The sequence below is a fragment of the Crocodylus porosus genome, unplaced genomic scaffold (genome assembly GCF_001723895.1).
Source record: "Crocodylus porosus isolate Cpor-Errol unplaced genomic scaffold, CroPor_comp1, whole genome shotgun sequence".
NCBI classification, from domain to species: Eukaryota; Metazoa; Chordata; order Crocodylia; family Crocodylidae; genus Crocodylus; species Crocodylus porosus.
The window spans coordinates 75,316,524-75,333,712 of record NW_017728947.1 but is presented as its reverse complement, the minus strand read 5'-3'; the positions used below and the strand labels follow the sequence as shown (position 1 = coordinate 75,333,712).

The following is a 17,189-nucleotide window of genomic DNA, read 5'->3' as shown; positions in this document are numbered from 1 at the left end:
AAGATTTTTCACTCCTCCTAGTGATCTTTCACTCCTCTTAGGAGGTGGATTCACACTCTTGCCTCTCCCTGGCTTGAGTCCTTGTTTAGCCTGTTGACTAAAAGCAAAGCAGGCTGAATGCTGGAGGTAGGATCTCTTGGGGGCAGAGCACTGACAAAATCACCAGCCCCAGTGACTTAGCTCATCATCTAACAGCCACAGCATTGATGCTGTCCTAGTTTTCTGATACCAGTGCTACACATTTTCCTTGTTCCCTTGTCATTTACTGCACCATTTGATGCTTCTTTGAGTTGGTAACCTCTCCTCTTGTTAGAACCTGCCTCTCCTTCCCTCAGGAGGGCTCTGCTCTCTACTGTACACTAGCTCCCTTACATCTTATCATCAGCAATGACTCACGATCCCTGCAATGGGTGTCTCTGCCCTTACAGAGCTTCCTAATGATACCTGTTAAATGCATCCCCATCCTGCAGCACTCAGCACACCAAATCAGCACATTGTTTTCACCTACTCTTCATTCCACAGGGCAGATTCTCCACATACATAACAGCCAGCATGAGCCCTGGCTATATGTGGAATGTACTGCTGTTCCTCTGTCCAGGGTGTGAGCTAATTGCACCTGGCCTCCCAGTGAGTGCTCTGAGACAGCACCCCTCTCATTGCCCATGTGTAAGGAATGTCCCAGCTTGGGACACTCCTGCGCTTATAGACATTACAGACCAGTGTCACTCGGAGCTGTGAGGCTGAGCTGACAGCAGGGTGGGGAAAGAGTTGCTCCTGCCAGTGGAGCTCTGGTGTGCAGCCACCTGGAGAGCAATCGCCTTTCACAGCAGAGCCTGCAGGGAGACAGGTTTTGGAGGTCAGATGCTTCTAATCTGGAGCCAGGGCTCCATGCCTTCAAACAAGCCTGAAACCCCTCTGCCCAGCAGATGCTGCTCAGCAGCTCCCTGTGTTCCTAGTTCAACGCTCCTACTTAACCTTCTGGAGAGAAGCAGACATGTATAGGAGCCCAGGCCCTATCTGGCTGCTGATGCTGACCCAGGCACTGCCACATCCCAGGCTGAGCACCAAAATTATTTTCTTCCAGCCACTTCCTCTTACTAAGTTCTTGAATAATAACCTCCTCTTTCCCAGGGCCATAAGCTGGGAGCTTTGGGATGGCTGGTGAGTTCAGAGGCAGTTTTCCCTTTGAGGATTCCTCCTGTTGGCTTTCCAGTGACATCAGATTTTAAGGAAGGAAATAGCCCATTACTTAAGTAACCAGGTACAAGCTGGGCATTAATACACATCCTCCTGTAGCCATTTGCTGACTTTTCTCTGTGGTCATATCCTGACAGAACGAGAGCAGCCTCTGGCCAACACTTCAGACACTGCATCTCAGTTGCCCTTGGTACAGAGAGAGGTGCTCATATTACATTAGTAAGACAGGATTTGGGAGCAGGGCTTATTTACTAGATTAAACTGTTCTTTTGCAGTTTCACGAATAACCTGCTGCCTTACCAAACAACTCTGTGAATCTGAATTATACTGATGCTGAACTGGTGTTCAAATAATGTTCTCAGCATTTTTTTTTTACTCTATTCATTATATTTCCAGGGCAGGGGTCTGTTTTTCCCTACAGACTTTCTGGAGAAGCAGCTACCCTGTTTGACTGCTCATGTACCACATTGCTGTGTATCTTATCAGTGATCACACAGTGCCAGGGCCAACGAATGTTTCTTGATACATTAATGTCCTCACCCAGCATATGGATGGCACAGTAGGACTGACTAGGAATCTCCCAGCAGTCCCAGTCCCAGTCCCAGTGTAGGTTGGGCTAGAGATTTGTTTTTTTCTTTATTCACATTTTGGAACTTGAACCCTACCTAGGGTCCTACCTGTCCCCTGCAATCCTGATGGCCATGCCCCCAGCCCCCAGGCTGCCCTGGCCAGATGCAAGCCTCACCAGCTTTCAGATATCCTCAAAGCATCTCTGGTTGCTGCTTGGGACTGAGCTGGAGAGGTGGTAAATGGACTTCTGTTCTGGGTCCTTTCTCTATTGAAGCTAAGCTTACCAGAAGCACAGGTTCTCTCTGCTTCCCATAGACCATCACTCACCAAAGAAACAATTTAATGTAGCCACAGATCCTGAATACTCTCTCCCTTGCATCTTTTAGAAGGTGCTGAACAGTTTGATGTTCTCTTGTCCTTAGTTTCCTGAACTTCTCACCTGGGAGTGAAGTGAGAAACAATCTCTTACGGACTGGTTCTGCAAGATGTTGCCTGTGGTGAACATAGAGCTGTCTTAATGGTCTTTATTGATTAATTTAGGAAACCCCAATATGCAAGTTGCTTCATGCCACCAAGGGCTTGCAATATGATGGCAGACATGATACCAGGTGTGAGAACTGTAAGTGCTAGATGAGGCATAGGGGACAGTATGGCCACATGGCTATTCAACTATTGTGCATACATCTTGTTCCCACTTATACTCCACAGCATGTTAAAAATAATTCCCACCCCCTGTGCATAACACTCATGCTTGTCTTTGCTCAGTTCCCAGCTCTCATCCTCAAAATTCACTTTCTTTCACTCCAAAACATGGTGCCTGACTTTTGCCTCTTTGGAATTTATAGGCTGAGTTTTACTTGCCTATAAAAAGTTTTGTGAGATTTAATTGTGCAGGTTATAAGCCATTTTTAAGCCCACAAAACTATTTTAAGCAACTATTTAAATTTTCTCTCAGGAAATCATGTGCAGCCAGAGCAAAAAGAGCCTTGTAAAAAGGAGGAAAAGTTAATAAATGAGCCCTTGGTTGTTATTCCGGCACCTCATCAAGGGCCTGTGTCATTCCTTCCACTTCCATGTTCCTTGTCATATGCCACTGGATGATCCAGGCAGGGGACCTGAGACATCATGGTGATGGAGAGGTGATTGATCTCAGGTGTTAGAATTGTATCATATAGCTGTAACCTACCAACAGGTTCCAACAACTTGGAAAATGCAGCTAGGCCAGTACCCAAGTACTCCCTGGGAATTTTCAAACTTCATAAGTCAGCAGATTTGGGGCAGCTTCTCAGCTCTGAGCCCCAGGCTTCCTCAAAAGTTTTGTTAATGTATGTAGGAGATACCTCTCAATTGTACTACCCATGTGCTTAGGCTATTGAGACTATTTTTAAGCAAAATTTCCAGATCAGAGGCAGGATGCAGCATCATCTCCTATCACTGAGGATAGAAATGTGTAAGGACCTGGGCCCTGATGGCCTTTCTAATCTCCTGCTTATGTGATGGGTCATTGGATGGGTGAGGGGATTATAGCTCTCTTGCCCATGTGTAGGACCTTTGTGATCCTGTTGTAATTTATTTCACAATGGTAGATAAACATTTGTCAGTGCAAGGCTGGGTCAGAAGGTTGGAATGCACCTATGGTTGATGCAGTAATTCCATATCAAGCTCTGTGACATTCACTGATGGCTTCCAGTGGATCAATCAAAAGGTCCCTTTGTATGGGGCAAGTTCTTCAAGGGAGGGGACATATAGGTCTCTACCAGGACTGCAACTGCTAGATGAATGCTGCTGAGGAAGGGCACCACTTCCATGTGTTTAAAGTCTGACTTTCCCATGTCCCTCATTAATCTCCAACATGATCTATGCTGAACCTCAAGTTACACCTGATACCATATCCAACAAGTATACTTGCATAGCTCTTAAGCCTCCTTTAGGTGACTTTAACCTCCTGGGCAGTGGCGTACCATGGGTCTCCAGTGCCCGGGGGCCAATGCATGCATTTGCGCTTCCCCCGCCATCCATGCCCAATCACTGAGCGAGGAGGAGGGGGTCCCCTGGCAGCCAAGCCCGGAAACACTGGTGGCAGAATTGGAAGTGCTGGCAGCGAAACCAGGAGTGCCACCGGGGGACCAAGTACCCCCTGGAGGGCCCACTTGGTACTCCTCCCTGCCCCCTGGCTGGTGACCAGGGGCATGCCCTCCCCTGCCCCACCTCCCCCTCTCCCTCCCCCTCCATTGATACATCAGTGCTTCTGGGGTCTTGCATCTTGAACAATGATGCTTTGTGCTCTGAAAGAACTTTCCATTAGAGCAGTGGTTTTCAACCTATGGTCTGCAGACCCCTGGGGGTCCACAGGGTATGTCTAAGGGGTCTGTAAAAGATTACTATGATCAATCAAAAGTATGTGAATACCCACACTAGGAGAATAGAAATTGTCCTAATGGCCAGTTCCCACTGCTCTAGTCTCTAGCTGATGTGGCTTCCCAGTGGGAAGGGTCCTTTCTTCTGCTACCCCTAATGACATGACAGGAGAATCATTACTTTGTATGTATTCTTTGTCTCTAACTAGTCTAGTCTCAAATTGTGGGTTTCATTCATCTGGAGCTACTCCACCTAAGTGCCACTTGTTCACATGATTTATAGGAAAATGTCACAAGTGGGTTCAAATTCATAGCTGAGCCCAGTTTTTTGAGGATCTGAGGCTTACAGCACCAAAGGCATGGATTTGTGCCCATCTAGATGAGCCTTGCATGGCTGAATCTTCATGCAGGATTCTGTGCCTTGCTGCAGGTGGTGTGGATGAATCAGGATCTTGCATGTCACATTATTCTTGGTCAGGCCATGCTTCAGGGAAGCTGGCCTGGCTGTTTGTGGGATGATGATAAGATAACCATGTTGTAGAGAGGTGTTGCTGTGTTTCATCTGGAAGAATTTGGATTCTTCACTTTGGGACTTGACCTCAATTTACATTAACACTGCCTAGAAAAGGACAAGATGGCAGCTGTCCTTCATCTGTGGATTCTAAAGCATCAGCACGTGTGTTGTCTCCCAGAGCTGATTTGCATCTTCACATTCTAATTGATTGGCGTTAAAAAGAGGTTGCTAGAAATGTGGGGGAGATTCAGAGGCTGAGAACAAGGTCACAGACCAGACGAGAGAGCATGGTCTTGGGGACCACTGAGGAACTTAGTTCTTCCAGATGCCCTGCCCACAGGAAGCTCTAGGACAGAATGAGGCTGACTGCTTGTTTATCATGGAAAGAAATGGGAAAAGTCATTACATTATTAGAGCATCTTTCAAAGAGGAAAATCCTAACCCCCAAATACTTGAATTCTTGTGAAAGCCTCTTGTCATGGGAAAGTCTGAGAAAAGTCAAACAAGCATCCTTTATGTTATCATAAAATCAGTGAATGATAATAAAAATGATGTAACCCCCTTTGCTTATATATGATAATAATCTAAAACCATGCAGAAACCCAAACATCTGCATAGGGCTAAAGTCCAATAGTTAGGGGAATCATGGTCAGTACATCTCAAGCTGAGGGGATGAAGGCCACAGGTGGTATTTTCAGTATTCCCTAAAACCCACTTTCAAAAGTAACCTAGTCACCTAGAAGTCTCAGTTTAATGCAAAGTCAATGGGACTTAGGCACTAAAGACACAGAGGTTTTGGAACATGTTACCATAGGGCTTGTTATGAAAATCTACTCTGAGTTATGGCATATTCAGCCTCAGTCAGAACCTAGCCCTCTTCTTGGAGGTTAAAGGTGAACAGCTTAACTTCTAAGCATGTCTGGCAGCTGGGAAACTGACTGATGCTTGCACATCCTTCATTGTGAAGTGGATACTTTGAAACAGCTGCTATTCAGACACTTCCCTTTTCTCTCTTGTCCCCTATCAGGCCAGCTGCGTTTACCTGAATATAGCTAAATTCATCCTGACCTTTTATATATGCAGAGTAGCCTAAACAGAGTTTTAGATTTAAATAACACAAGACATAGTCATGTCAGTGGCAGAAAAGAGAAGCACTGGTCCTTGTTCTATAGATCCTTCCCTTAGAGACTATCCTTTGCAATCAGTGGGAATGCTGTGACCAGGGGTCTTCTGAAATTTAGTCTGTTATATAGTGAGTAACAACTGCTTGAATAGTAGGTGGAAAAATTCAAGTAGTAGGCAAGGGACAGAGAGATTTTCTAGAAATGTGGGGGAGATTCAGAGGCTGAGAACAAGGTCACAGACCAGACAAGAGATTTGAAAAGGGATGGAGATGATGTGGAAAGGCAGCTCCAGAGACAGGCTACTGTAGTTAAGGAGAAGACTCATACACCAGCAGCAGAGTGGTTGAGTGCAAGGCTGAAGAGAAAGCATTAGATTTAGGAGAGTGTGTGGGGGATGGTCTTTGATCAGCTGTATGCCCTTGTCAATTTTGTGACTACCACTGAACAATGCAGCATGCATGCAAGCTAAGATCATGGCAGGAAAGGTAGGATCAGGGATACATTAAGCTTACATTAAACTTAATGGGATCAGGGATACATTAAGCTAGTGAGTAAAAATCAGAGGTTTGAGTTAATGTGGAAGGAAGAGGACGTGGAATTATGGAGTTTTGCCATAACTCCTTAAGCTATATGTTTTCTTCCTAGCTCATCCAGTGATTGAGTATGGATACCTGGAATGTCCCCAAGGGTACAAGAAGCTGAATCAGAGCCACTGTCAAGGTAAGGCCCCATTTCCAGTCTACTATATGTCAAGCAGAACAAAATATAGATAGTTAGGAACCCTAAAACAGATCAACTGGCAAAATTATATTTGAAGAATGACATGCCTTAAAAGTGTGAAAAAATAGTTACATGTTAATTGTATGTACATATTGCATGACTGAGCGCTTGTATGGCTGATTAACAGCAATATCGGCATAGCAAAAGTCACCTGATACATTGCGAGAACAATCTTAACTCTGACCCACCAGGTACATTTGCTAAGTCCCAGTCTCTGCATAAGGTGGTGATCTTTATGTCTATGTTCAGCCCATACTTAGTGATGTTAAGTAGAAGGGATGTGTATGTTTCTTGAGGCAACTCTACCTCTTGGTTACTAAAGAAGCTTTGTATGGGAGTTTGTTTAATTTTTTTTTCAGGAAAGGGAGCTCTGACCATGAAAGCGAGTTAGTGCATAAACCTTTCTATACTGAGTACATAAACTTTCTACAGTATGAGGTTCCTCAGAGTCTGTTTTAAACTGGGGTAGTCAGTTTAAATCTCTCATCCCCAAAGCCCCCTCTGCCCCCACTCAGGGCAATGATGTCTCTGTACCACTCATTATGTATATCCTTGTTGCTTCATATCAGGCAATAAAGCTTGTGTTTTCCACATTCTGGTTGAAATCTTGAATTTCCTGATTCCATTTTCATGATTCATAATAATCTAAGAAGTGGCAGCTAGAAATACATCAGAGAGACTGGGTCTAGTCCAAGCAAGCCCACGGCCAGTAGTCCACTGACTCACCTTCTGTAGCAGGGACTTTCCATCATGTTTAATTAATGAGTCAAACTTGAGCTTTCCCACAGGGTCTTGTGGGACAGTTTTCATGAAGGTAGTGGCTTTGATTCCCCATGATGGTTTGACTGTGTTTTTTGTATGACTTGTAGCATTGGGTGTGTGTCAGGAGGGAAGAAGATGTAGTTGGGAGATGTGATCTGGAGCCACCCCAGGGGTCTTTCTGAGCCAGGCAGAAGACATACTGTCCTGCAGGTGCTCTGTTGCCTTGAGGTGCCATCTGTATTCACATTCATGTGTTCTTGCTTTGGCCATGGGATGTGTTCTAAGAACTTCAGCACTAGCTCAGAATCTGAATTGAAAGACCAAGAATGCAATTTGTCTGATAGAGCATCAGAGAGGAACCGTCCAGGTTAGCTGAGATCCTCACCAGCAGAGTGAGTGTGATGATGAGAGCTTAATGTATTTTCTTAAGACAATTGTCCATGAGATGGGAGCTCAGCTGTCAAGAGGCCAAGATATTGTGTGATTAACTGAGCTTTGGCTTTGTAGGTTCTTGTGCAAGCATTGATGAGGGATGGCAGCAGCATTCTAGCCAAAGCTACGGGGACCTTGGGAAACCTCCTGGCTCTGATCTGTACATTCAGCAAGCCAATGTGGGTTTCCCCTGTTCCCTTGCTGCAGACAAACAAATTACCTGTCTGCATTTCCAAGGATACTCCCTGTCCTTTGCTTGCTGTGGACCATGGTGCAACCTTGAAGAGGCAAGCCTGTTACTGTGTCCAGTCAAGAACAGTGGAACGATCCAGCACTAGTTAGCATTACCTTGAGGCCATCTAAACAGACTGCAGGAAACACTATCCAGACTCATTTCTCTGGAGGTCAGCTGGGCTGCACACCATGAATACTCCAGAGCCAATAGTTGGAAGCTGGAGCTGCAGTGTCTCCAGTGGATTTGCTGATTGCTGTTGATTACTGATGGGCTGAGGGCTTCAGCTCTGCTATTCACAAAAGCAGTGCAAGTGCTGGAGAAGGAGCTTCCTGGTGCTCCCCTGCATATGACTCTGTGCATCAGGGAACATGGCACTAGGAGTAGAAACCCAGCTGCTAGGCCTACAATTGTCTTGCAGGCCCAGGTGGGAAAAGATAAAGACCCCCCTCTGACTGAGCTACAAGTGTTATTGCTGCCAACTGAATATGCAGGAGGACTGAGAGCACATCATCACCAGGATTACCCCAGAAGGTTCACATGGTCTTGGGATGATCCCAGTGACCATGCTGGTGCCCATACCCTGCTGCAGAACATACCAAGGGCACTGGGCAGAGAATGCATGGGAGCTGTAGAGCCTGGCACTTGCTCATGCTCATCTTTGACTTGGACTCAGTTTACCCATCAAACACCGATATGCTTGGCCCTTCTATAAACTAACCAGGACCTCTGCTGTGTGTTGTAAGTTCCAGCAGACTCCCCTCTGCTGCCTGTCCCTGGACCCTGGGTCAGGAGGTTTTTTGCACTAACAGGCCTGTACAAAGTGGAAGAAAATGGCTAGGTTCCTGACTGGGGACAGCAACTGGATTGCTTGCAGCTCTGGCCTTGTAGGTTCCTCTTTTCTCCGAGCCCAGTTGTTATGGGTGCAGCCCCAGTCCCAGCGCACAGTTGGGGACTGGGGAGGTGGGGGAAGGAAGGGGGCATGTGGTGTAGGGCTGACAGCACTTCTGGGAGATTTCCGTTCTACTTAGGACAGCCTCATTGCACTGCCAGAGGAATACAAGGTAGTTGGAGTGGGGCCAGGATCTAGCCCTCTGTTTTAAATTAGGCACGCAAAAGCCCAGCCCTGGCTGCTGGTATAACTTGTGCGGTTCATTACTCTAATACTTTATATCCTTCAGCTTGTTCAGATGCTAGGTGACTCAGATCCCTTGGGACTATGTTAGTATGACAAGCTAGTCAAGCACTGCCAGCTCACCAGAGAAAATAAGCCCTATGGCCTCTAATGAAGATAAAGCCCCTGCCTGAGATAGGGGTCCAGGCAGGCCTGGGGTTTGGCCCTCAGAATGTACAGGTCATAAATTCTGTTTTGGATGAATAGCAGGGTGCTGCAGTGCCTGCAGCTTTCCCCACTGCTTCTTGCTCCAGCAGGATGGGAGAAGGCCCAGAAATGGTAGAGAGATGGTGGATCAGGGACTTAGTGTTATGTACAGATTTTTTCTTTTTTCCTGTGGTGGGAGGTCATTTTCAATCATTTGAAGGAGCCTCTCTGCAATGAAGAAGATGAGCCCTTGGGTTTTAAGCAGTTCTCTACCATATGGCAGCTCAGCTGGTCCTCTGTCAGCGGAGCAGAAGGCAAGTCTCCTGCCTATCAGTGCTGCAGCTTGTGCTGGGGATGTCATTTGACAGCTGCAGAATCCTAGTCCCACCTCTCCCACCAATTCACTGTGTGATCTCAGCCTGGTTCCTTTCCTGTGATAAGGCAAGGAATTTTCTAGATAAAAATATGTCTCTCTCTCCTTGTTGTTTATGTCTACATTTGATATGATGCCACACCAGAAATCACTGGTGAAGCTGATGTTGAGCAGAACTGTAAAGTGGGTGAGAAGGGAGATGGTGATGTCTATGTCCAAAGGGGAATCAGCTTCTCAACTGTCTCTCCACTGTCTCTCAGCTTGGCATTTGCTTTCTGAAGAAACTGATTGTATGTCTCTCGATATCTGCCTTCTCTGTGTACCATGCAGCGGTGAAGATTTTGCTGGAGAGCAAGGTCTGCTTGTGATTGGTCCTTCCCAGTGGTAATGGCACTAAGATTTTATCTGAGGGGTTTGGGTGAGGCTGACTAAATTATCTTGGTCTTAAGGCCTTGTGAGTTCTATAGTTTATCTCTAACCTCTGCCTGGAATACAGGCCACAGGGAATGATTAAGCTGCCTGCCCCAGACTGGCACTTCCAAAAGCAGTATCTCCAGTCACAAGAGATGGCACCAACCCATTGGCTATTACTTACACCTAGACTTTTGTGGCACCTTCTCACTAATTCTGGCTGAGCAGTGATGCTTCCAGAAACTTCATTGTATAAATGACTGCTTATGGCAAAGGGGTGTAGGTAAACTGCCTCTCCAGCGTATGGTCCCTGAGTTACAAGGGACCATACACAGTGCAGAGACATATTACCCTTCATCTGGGTTTCAATTTGTACAATCTAGGCTCTTGAGTGAAAAGTACCAGCCTTGCTAGGTTTCTCTTGCTCTAGGAAGGGGATGATGGGTCTGTCTGAAGCCAGCAGAAGGGGTTAGATGCCCAGTGTGGTAGTGAGGAGAGAGATCCTAAACCATGGCCTATGTACCATGGGAACTATGTGAATTGTGTCTGTTCAACCAAGTCACTTCATACCCATTTCTTAAAAAAGCAGTACACAGCCAGCAGTTTGGGAGCAGCAGCAATGGGGGAATGGGCTCTTGTTTGCTGTATTCTGTGACTCTGCTTAGTCATAGATTTCATAGATGTTTAGGGTCAGAAGGGACCTCAGTAGTTTGACCCCCTGCCCTGGGCAGGAAAGAGTGCTGGAGTCAGATGACCACACCTAAGTGCTTGTCTAGTCTACTCTTAAAGACCTCCAAGATAGGGGAGAGCACCACCTCCCTTGGAAGCCCATTCCAGATTTTGGCAACCCTTACCATAAAGAAATTTGGTATGTCTAATGTCTAATCTAAATCTGCTCTCCATCAGCTTATGGTTGTTGTTCCTAGTAACCCCAGTGGGCACCTTGGTAAACAGAGTGTACCCTATTCCTTGCTCCCCCACAAGATGAATTTGTACACAGCCACAAGATTCCCTCTCAGCCTTCTTTTGTGGAGGCTGAAGAGATTCAGGTCCCTCAATCTCTCCTTGTAGGACCTTACCTGCAGGCCCTTAACTGTATGAGTAGCCCTCCTCTGGACCCTTTCAAGGTCATCCACATCCCTCTTGAAGTATAGTCATTAGGTCACTGATGGATAGTGGTTGTGATGACTGGAACCAAGATCAGGACTGAAGTCTCTCTCTCCCATTGTGAACATAGTGATAATAATGTGTACTTACCTGATGCTTTTGAGATTGATTTAATATTGTTAAGTGACTATTGCTGTCCCTAGGGGTGTTATTACCCCTGTGGTGCAGAGGGCCCAGACAAGAGATGGGAACCTAAGGCTAGAAGAGGCTTTCTAAGTCCACAGGGTCATACACTATAATCTGTCTCATAAATCAATCAAGCTCTATCTTTAAAACCAGGGATTTTTTTTGCCCTCACTACTCAGATTGGATGGCTGTTCCAGAACCTCTCTTCTCTGGTGTTTAGGAACCTAATTTCCAGCTGAAATTTCTTCATAGCCAGTTCATGCCAATTTTTTTGTGTGCCAGCACTGTCTTTTAGCATGAATAGCTCTTTCCCCTCCCTGGATGTATTTATAGACAGCAATCATATCCCTCACAGCTTTCTTATTGCTAATTGAAACAAGCTGAGCTCTTAGCCTGCTTCCTCTTGTGTGACAGGCTAGCAGTTCCCCTTATGCCCCTAATAGTTCTTCCCTACACATGTTCCAGTTTGAATTCAGCTTTCTTGAACCTGGCTAACCAGAAATATACACAGTATTCCAGATGAGCTCAGACCTTCTCCTGCTCCCTGCTCTCCAACTGATGTGACCCCAGCTTATAGCTGAAGTTCTTGTTATTAGTCCATAAATGCAGGATCTGGCATTTTGTACTACTGAATTTTTAGTTCTGAAGGTCACTTGGTTCTTCCTATGTGATATTCCAGTCTTCTTCTGTATCAATAATGCTTCTAAACTTTGTACCCTCAACACATCATCAGCCTGCTCCCCCTGTTCTGTGTCAGAGTAATTAATGAAAATACTAAGCTCATGGAGGCACTCCAGTGTTAACCTCCTTCCAGTCTGATGGTTCCCCTTTGGACATAGATGTCACCATCTCCCTTCTCACCCACTTTACAGCTCTGCTCAACACCAGCTTCACCAGTGATTTCTGGTATGGCATCATATCAAATCTAGACCTAAACAACAAAGAGAGACATATTTTTATCTAGAAAATTCCTTGCCTTATCACAGGAAAAGAACTGGGCTGAAATCACACAGTGAATTGGTGGGAGAGGTGAGACTAGGATTCTGCAGGTGTCAGCTGGCCTGATGACATCCCCAGCATGAGCTGCAGCACTGATAGGCAGGATACTTGCCTTCTGCTCCTCTGACAGATCACCTGGACTGGGAGCTCAGCCCAAGGGCAGGTTTCAAAGGCCTTGCTGCACGCTGGTACTCTTGGATTCCTGACTGAATCCTTTGCAGAGAGTGGCCCAGCCTGGCCTTTAAGGGGACTGGAGTGAGAGGATGAGACTGGCTGGCAGTCAAGGCCTAATGAGCATGCTCCTGAGAGTTTTCAAAATGGTGACCAGGATAGCCCCAAGCAGTAACACGTCTGTTTGGCATAAGGATTCCTGAGAAGAGCAGTCACTTAAGAGCCAACTGTGCAGCAGCACCTGCCCAGCAGTGCACAGCATATGTAGGATTGCAGTCACCACAGAAAGAACATCCTCTCAGGCAGTTCACAGCATGAATGCCACCTACGTCATTGGACCATTGGATTCTGTGCAGCTGCACATATGATGCTGGGTTAGAGAGACTCGGCCTAATACCATAGGGCAGGTGTGGTGCCAGACTAGCAAGGACTACTAGCTTGATCCAAGAGAGCAAGGACAAAGGCCAGTAATGTGGAGGGTCATTCCTTTCCATGAGCCAAGATCCATTTCCATGTGGATAACCCCAGAGACTTGCAGCATGGGCACACTAACAACTTACTGCGAGTCAGAGGAGAGCAGGACTTTACTGTGCATCAGCTGTGCTGCAGCAACTGCCTGTGTGAACACTCTTACCCATGGTAATCGAAAAGTAAACCACATGAGGACAAACAGCCTTCAGGGGAAGAGGGGGTAAGCTGCTGCAGACTGGCTTTCCTTATCATGGGATAAGAGTGTGCACATGGATAGTTACTGTGGAGCAGCTGGCATGCAGCAGAATCCTGCCCTTCTCTCCCTTATGGTAACTTGTGTGTGTGCCCTGCCCTAAGTTAAGTAAAAATTCATTCTGAAGGCAAACGCAGAGAGAACCAAGGGGAACAATTTGGTCAGGATTCAGGGGAACTTAGCTAGGAGGCAAACAAGACAGGCCCCTGGGACAAGGGGGCAGGAGATTTTAGGAAGGCTGATTTTGTGGAGGAGTGTCTGAAATCACCTGGAAAATCAATGCCCCAGCCTACAGTCCAGCTAGCGAGGCCAAGTGCCTGAGATACCACCTAGCTCAGTGTGCACACTCTACTGGTTCCATAGCTGGGCAGCACACAGTGAGCAATCCCAACTGGATGAGTCAGGAGAATCCAGCAGTAAGGAGATGCAAGGCTAACAAGCTCCTGAGAAGCTCTGCATTTGCTGTTTGCTCATGAAGAGCTCTGCAGGTTAACCTGACCCCTTACATCAAATGCAGAATGAGCAGGGGACAGAGTGCAGTGCCTTGGCAAAACCAAGTGACATGTGAGGCACAGTACAGCATGTGGATCATCTTGGCTTATTCTGTTTTCTCCTTCTGTGCAGATATCAATGAGTGTGTGATGCCTGGTCTGTGTAAAGAAGCTGAGTGTGTAAACACCCGTGGGAGCTTCCGCTGCACTTGCAGACCTGGCACGATGCTGGATCCTTCCCGCAGTCACTGTGTCTGTAAGTGTTTTGGAGACTCAGACTGGCACTGTTGGAAGCAGCTGCCTGGAATCCCCGGTAACAACTCCCTGAACTTTGAGTACAAATCATCAGAGCTTGAGACAGATGGAAGGTGTGGAGCATGCCATGTGTGTGCCTTTGTGTGCATCTTGCTCAAATGGTCCCTTATGAATGTGTACCCTGGTTTCTGTGTCTGTGTGTGTACATGGACTAGGGAGTGTGCATTCATGGCCCCATGCATAAATGTATGCATGAATGCGTATCCCAGGGCTCTACTCCCATAAAGGTGCTTGGGGTTCTCACTCCTTTCCTTCCCTGGTTCATCTGTGATTATGCAATATGTAATGTTTGCAATGGGGAAGAGAGGCAACCTTAACATGCCAGGTGCTGAAGTAGGTATACCTCAGCCCTGCCTGCTGTCTTTTTCCCTTGCCATTGGCAGCTGGCTGCATTCTTGGTATGATGACAATAGTGGGATTGGACCAGGGGCTGGAAATGGGCCAGTGGATCAGTGCTGGGCGGTCATCCCAAATGTGAAAGGGTCCAGGGCAATTGTGAGGGAGAGCCAGATGTATGATGGACAGAAGCTGCAGTGATGTGGAAGGACTGATCCAATATGGCTCCCATTGTACTCAGCCTTGGTGAGGCCACAGTTGGAATGCTGCATCCAGTTTGGGCTCCACAATTCAAAAAGGATGTGGAGAAGCTTGAGAGGGTGCAGAGGAGAGCCACGCACATGATCAGAAGTCAGAAAAACAGACTTTATGAAGAAAAGCTGAGAGCCATGGGACTCTTCAGCCTGGAAAAGCACAGGCTCGGGTGATCTGATGGCCACCTATAAGTTTATCAGGGGTGCTTACCAGGATCTGGGGGAACATCTGTTCGCCAGAGCACCCAAGGGATGACAAGATTGAACAAACTCCTCCATGACCATTTCAGGGTGGACATAAGGAAGAACTTCTTTACTGTCCAAGCCCCTAAGGTTTGGAATAGATTGTTGCTGGGGGTGGTTCAAGCACCTACTTTGAATGCCTTCAAGAGACATCTGGATGTTTATCTTGCTGGGATCCTATGATCCCTGCTGACATCCTGCCCCTGGGGCAAGGGGCTGGACTCAATGATCTTCCAAGGTCCCCTTCATCCCTAATGTCTATGAAATCTATGAAAGGCAGAGGAGCTGATAAATATGGAGGGAAAAGCTGGGAAAGGTCTGAAAGTTGAGTCTAAGCTGCACCCTTTCCATTTTGATGAATGCAGTGGTAGAGCTCTCCCCCAGGCACTAACCCTCTGTTATGTTTCAGCGGACAAAGCAGTATCCATGGAGCAGGGGCTGTGCTATCGCTCAGCAGCAGGAGGTGTCTGCACCCTACCGCTTATCCAGCACATCACCAAACAGATCTGCTGCTGTAGCCGTGTTGGCAAAGGATGGGGGAGGAATTGTGAGAGGTGCCCTCTGCCTGGCTCAGGTAAGAGCTGGGCCTGTTCCAGCTTTGCCCAGCATGGTAGGCCTGGAGCTTAGGCTGCCTTTGGCTCTCACATTCTTGTAGCTACTTGGTGCACAGCTAGCACAAATTCCTTTGTGCTTTTTTGATTCTCTTTCCCAGGCACCCTGAGAAGTGGGTGTGAATAGTTTGAGGGAGACTGAGCGTGAAGGGCACAGGCCGGTACAGAAAGTTCTGTCCCTCAGATTGCTGGCCATAGGCTGTGTCTGTGCAGCCCAGTACCAGGGCTCTGTCTGTGCAGCACAATGCATTACTGTGAAGAGACACCCAAGCAAGCCCTGAACAAGTTAGCTCAGGTACCAGAAGCAGAGTAACTTCTTCAGGACAGCATTCTGCAGTGACTAACTTACCCCACTTCTCTGAAGGTTATATCAGCCAGAGTGAAGCACCAGACTAATGCAGCTGGACTGCTTTTGCCCCAGGCTAGCTTGGGTATCTGAGTATGGCCCTGGGTTGTGCCCTGTACATGTATCTTAGGTGACAGCAACCTACAGCTCTGGAGATTGGGTTGGAGCACAGCAGATTCCAGTCCTGAAGTCTCTCCACAGGTCAGCAAGCTTTACAGGGAGTGAACTGAGGAAAATCTTGAGGGGAAGGGGGGACCTGGCAGGTAGCCTTCAGCAGTGCCCAGACAACAGTGCCCTAGAAAGAGAAGACCACCACTTTTCCTGTGTCCAGGTTGACCTGACAGTCCCTTTCATCTCTGCCTCCTCTCAAGTGAGGGCTTCCTCCTTTCCTGAAGTAATAAGAGCCTGAGGCACTAGTTGCAGGTGATTAGTACTCATCACATGTTATGTGCCACAGAAAAAAAAGCACAGGGTGCCAGGGGACTCTGAACAGTCTGTAATTTGTGTTTGCAAAGCAACCTCAGACACATGCAGATCTCAAAGGCTCAGAATGCTGTAGATTCCCTGAAGCTTCCCTGGCCTTGCAGCTTTGTAGCCATTTATCCATTACCCAGGCTCATCCCCTCCCACCTGCCGCCATGTATTTGGCTTTTTCCTTTGGCATTCTTAGTTGAAACATGAATGGAAACCTGTTTCCCAGTGTGACCTCCTGGTAGCACTGAACCAAACAAATTCAATTATATCAGTACCTGTAAATGCTAACCAGACTTTGTTAGAAACACAATCAGTCCTGCAAGAAGATTCATCCTGTTGGGAACATCCACCCTTCAGACCACACTCTATCATGGATGCAGCCCAAGCATGTCCTAACCTTCATAGGGTTGCCATAGCTTAACCCTAAAAGATGGGGGAAATTGAGGCATATGTGCATGCACATGCATAATATAGGTCTGGCCATGTCATATAGCAGAAAATTACCCTTTTAGTTAATTTATCTTGTTGGACAAACCTGTATGCTCTCCACTGATTCTGCCTGCCCTCGGTGGTCTCCACAACAGCCCCTTTCCTCAGTTTTCAACCTTGGCCTGTGTTTCCCTTGCAGAAGCCTTCAAGGAGATTTGCCCGGCAGGGCATGGCTACACCTACTCCAGCTCTGATATCCGTCTGTCCATGAGAAAGGCTGAGGCAGAAGAGCTGTCCTTCAGCTCAGAGGAGCAGGGGAAGAGCAGCAACAAGACATCTGGCTGGGCAGCAAGAACGCCACAGCTGCAGGAGAGTCCTAGGGGTGAAGGCACAGGTACCATGCCCAGTGCTGGCACCTCAGTGGGAGAGG

The 17,189-nt window shown here is 47.1% G+C and overlaps 1 protein-coding gene across 9 annotated transcripts in view; it reads left to right on the top strand.

Moving 5' to 3' along the window:
- Positions 1 to 17,189, top strand: part of LTBP2 (latent transforming growth factor beta binding protein 2) — a 59,713-nt gene that overhangs the window by 15,464 nt on the left and 27,060 nt on the right. For 8 of the 9 annotated variants that reach the window (XM_019551758.1, XM_019551751.1, XM_019551755.1 and 5 more), the window contains exons 6-9: positions 6,408 to 6,482; positions 13,885 to 14,007; positions 15,309 to 15,473; positions 16,959 to 17,153. In XM_019551758.1, coding sequence (XP_019407303.1) covers positions 6,408 to 6,482; positions 13,885 to 14,007; positions 15,309 to 15,473; positions 16,959 to 17,153 — 558 coding nt within the window. The remainder of the gene's footprint in view (positions 1 to 6,407; positions 6,483 to 13,884; positions 14,008 to 15,308; positions 15,474 to 16,958; positions 17,154 to 17,189) is intronic. The other variant, XM_019551750.1, reaches the window with a different exon arrangement.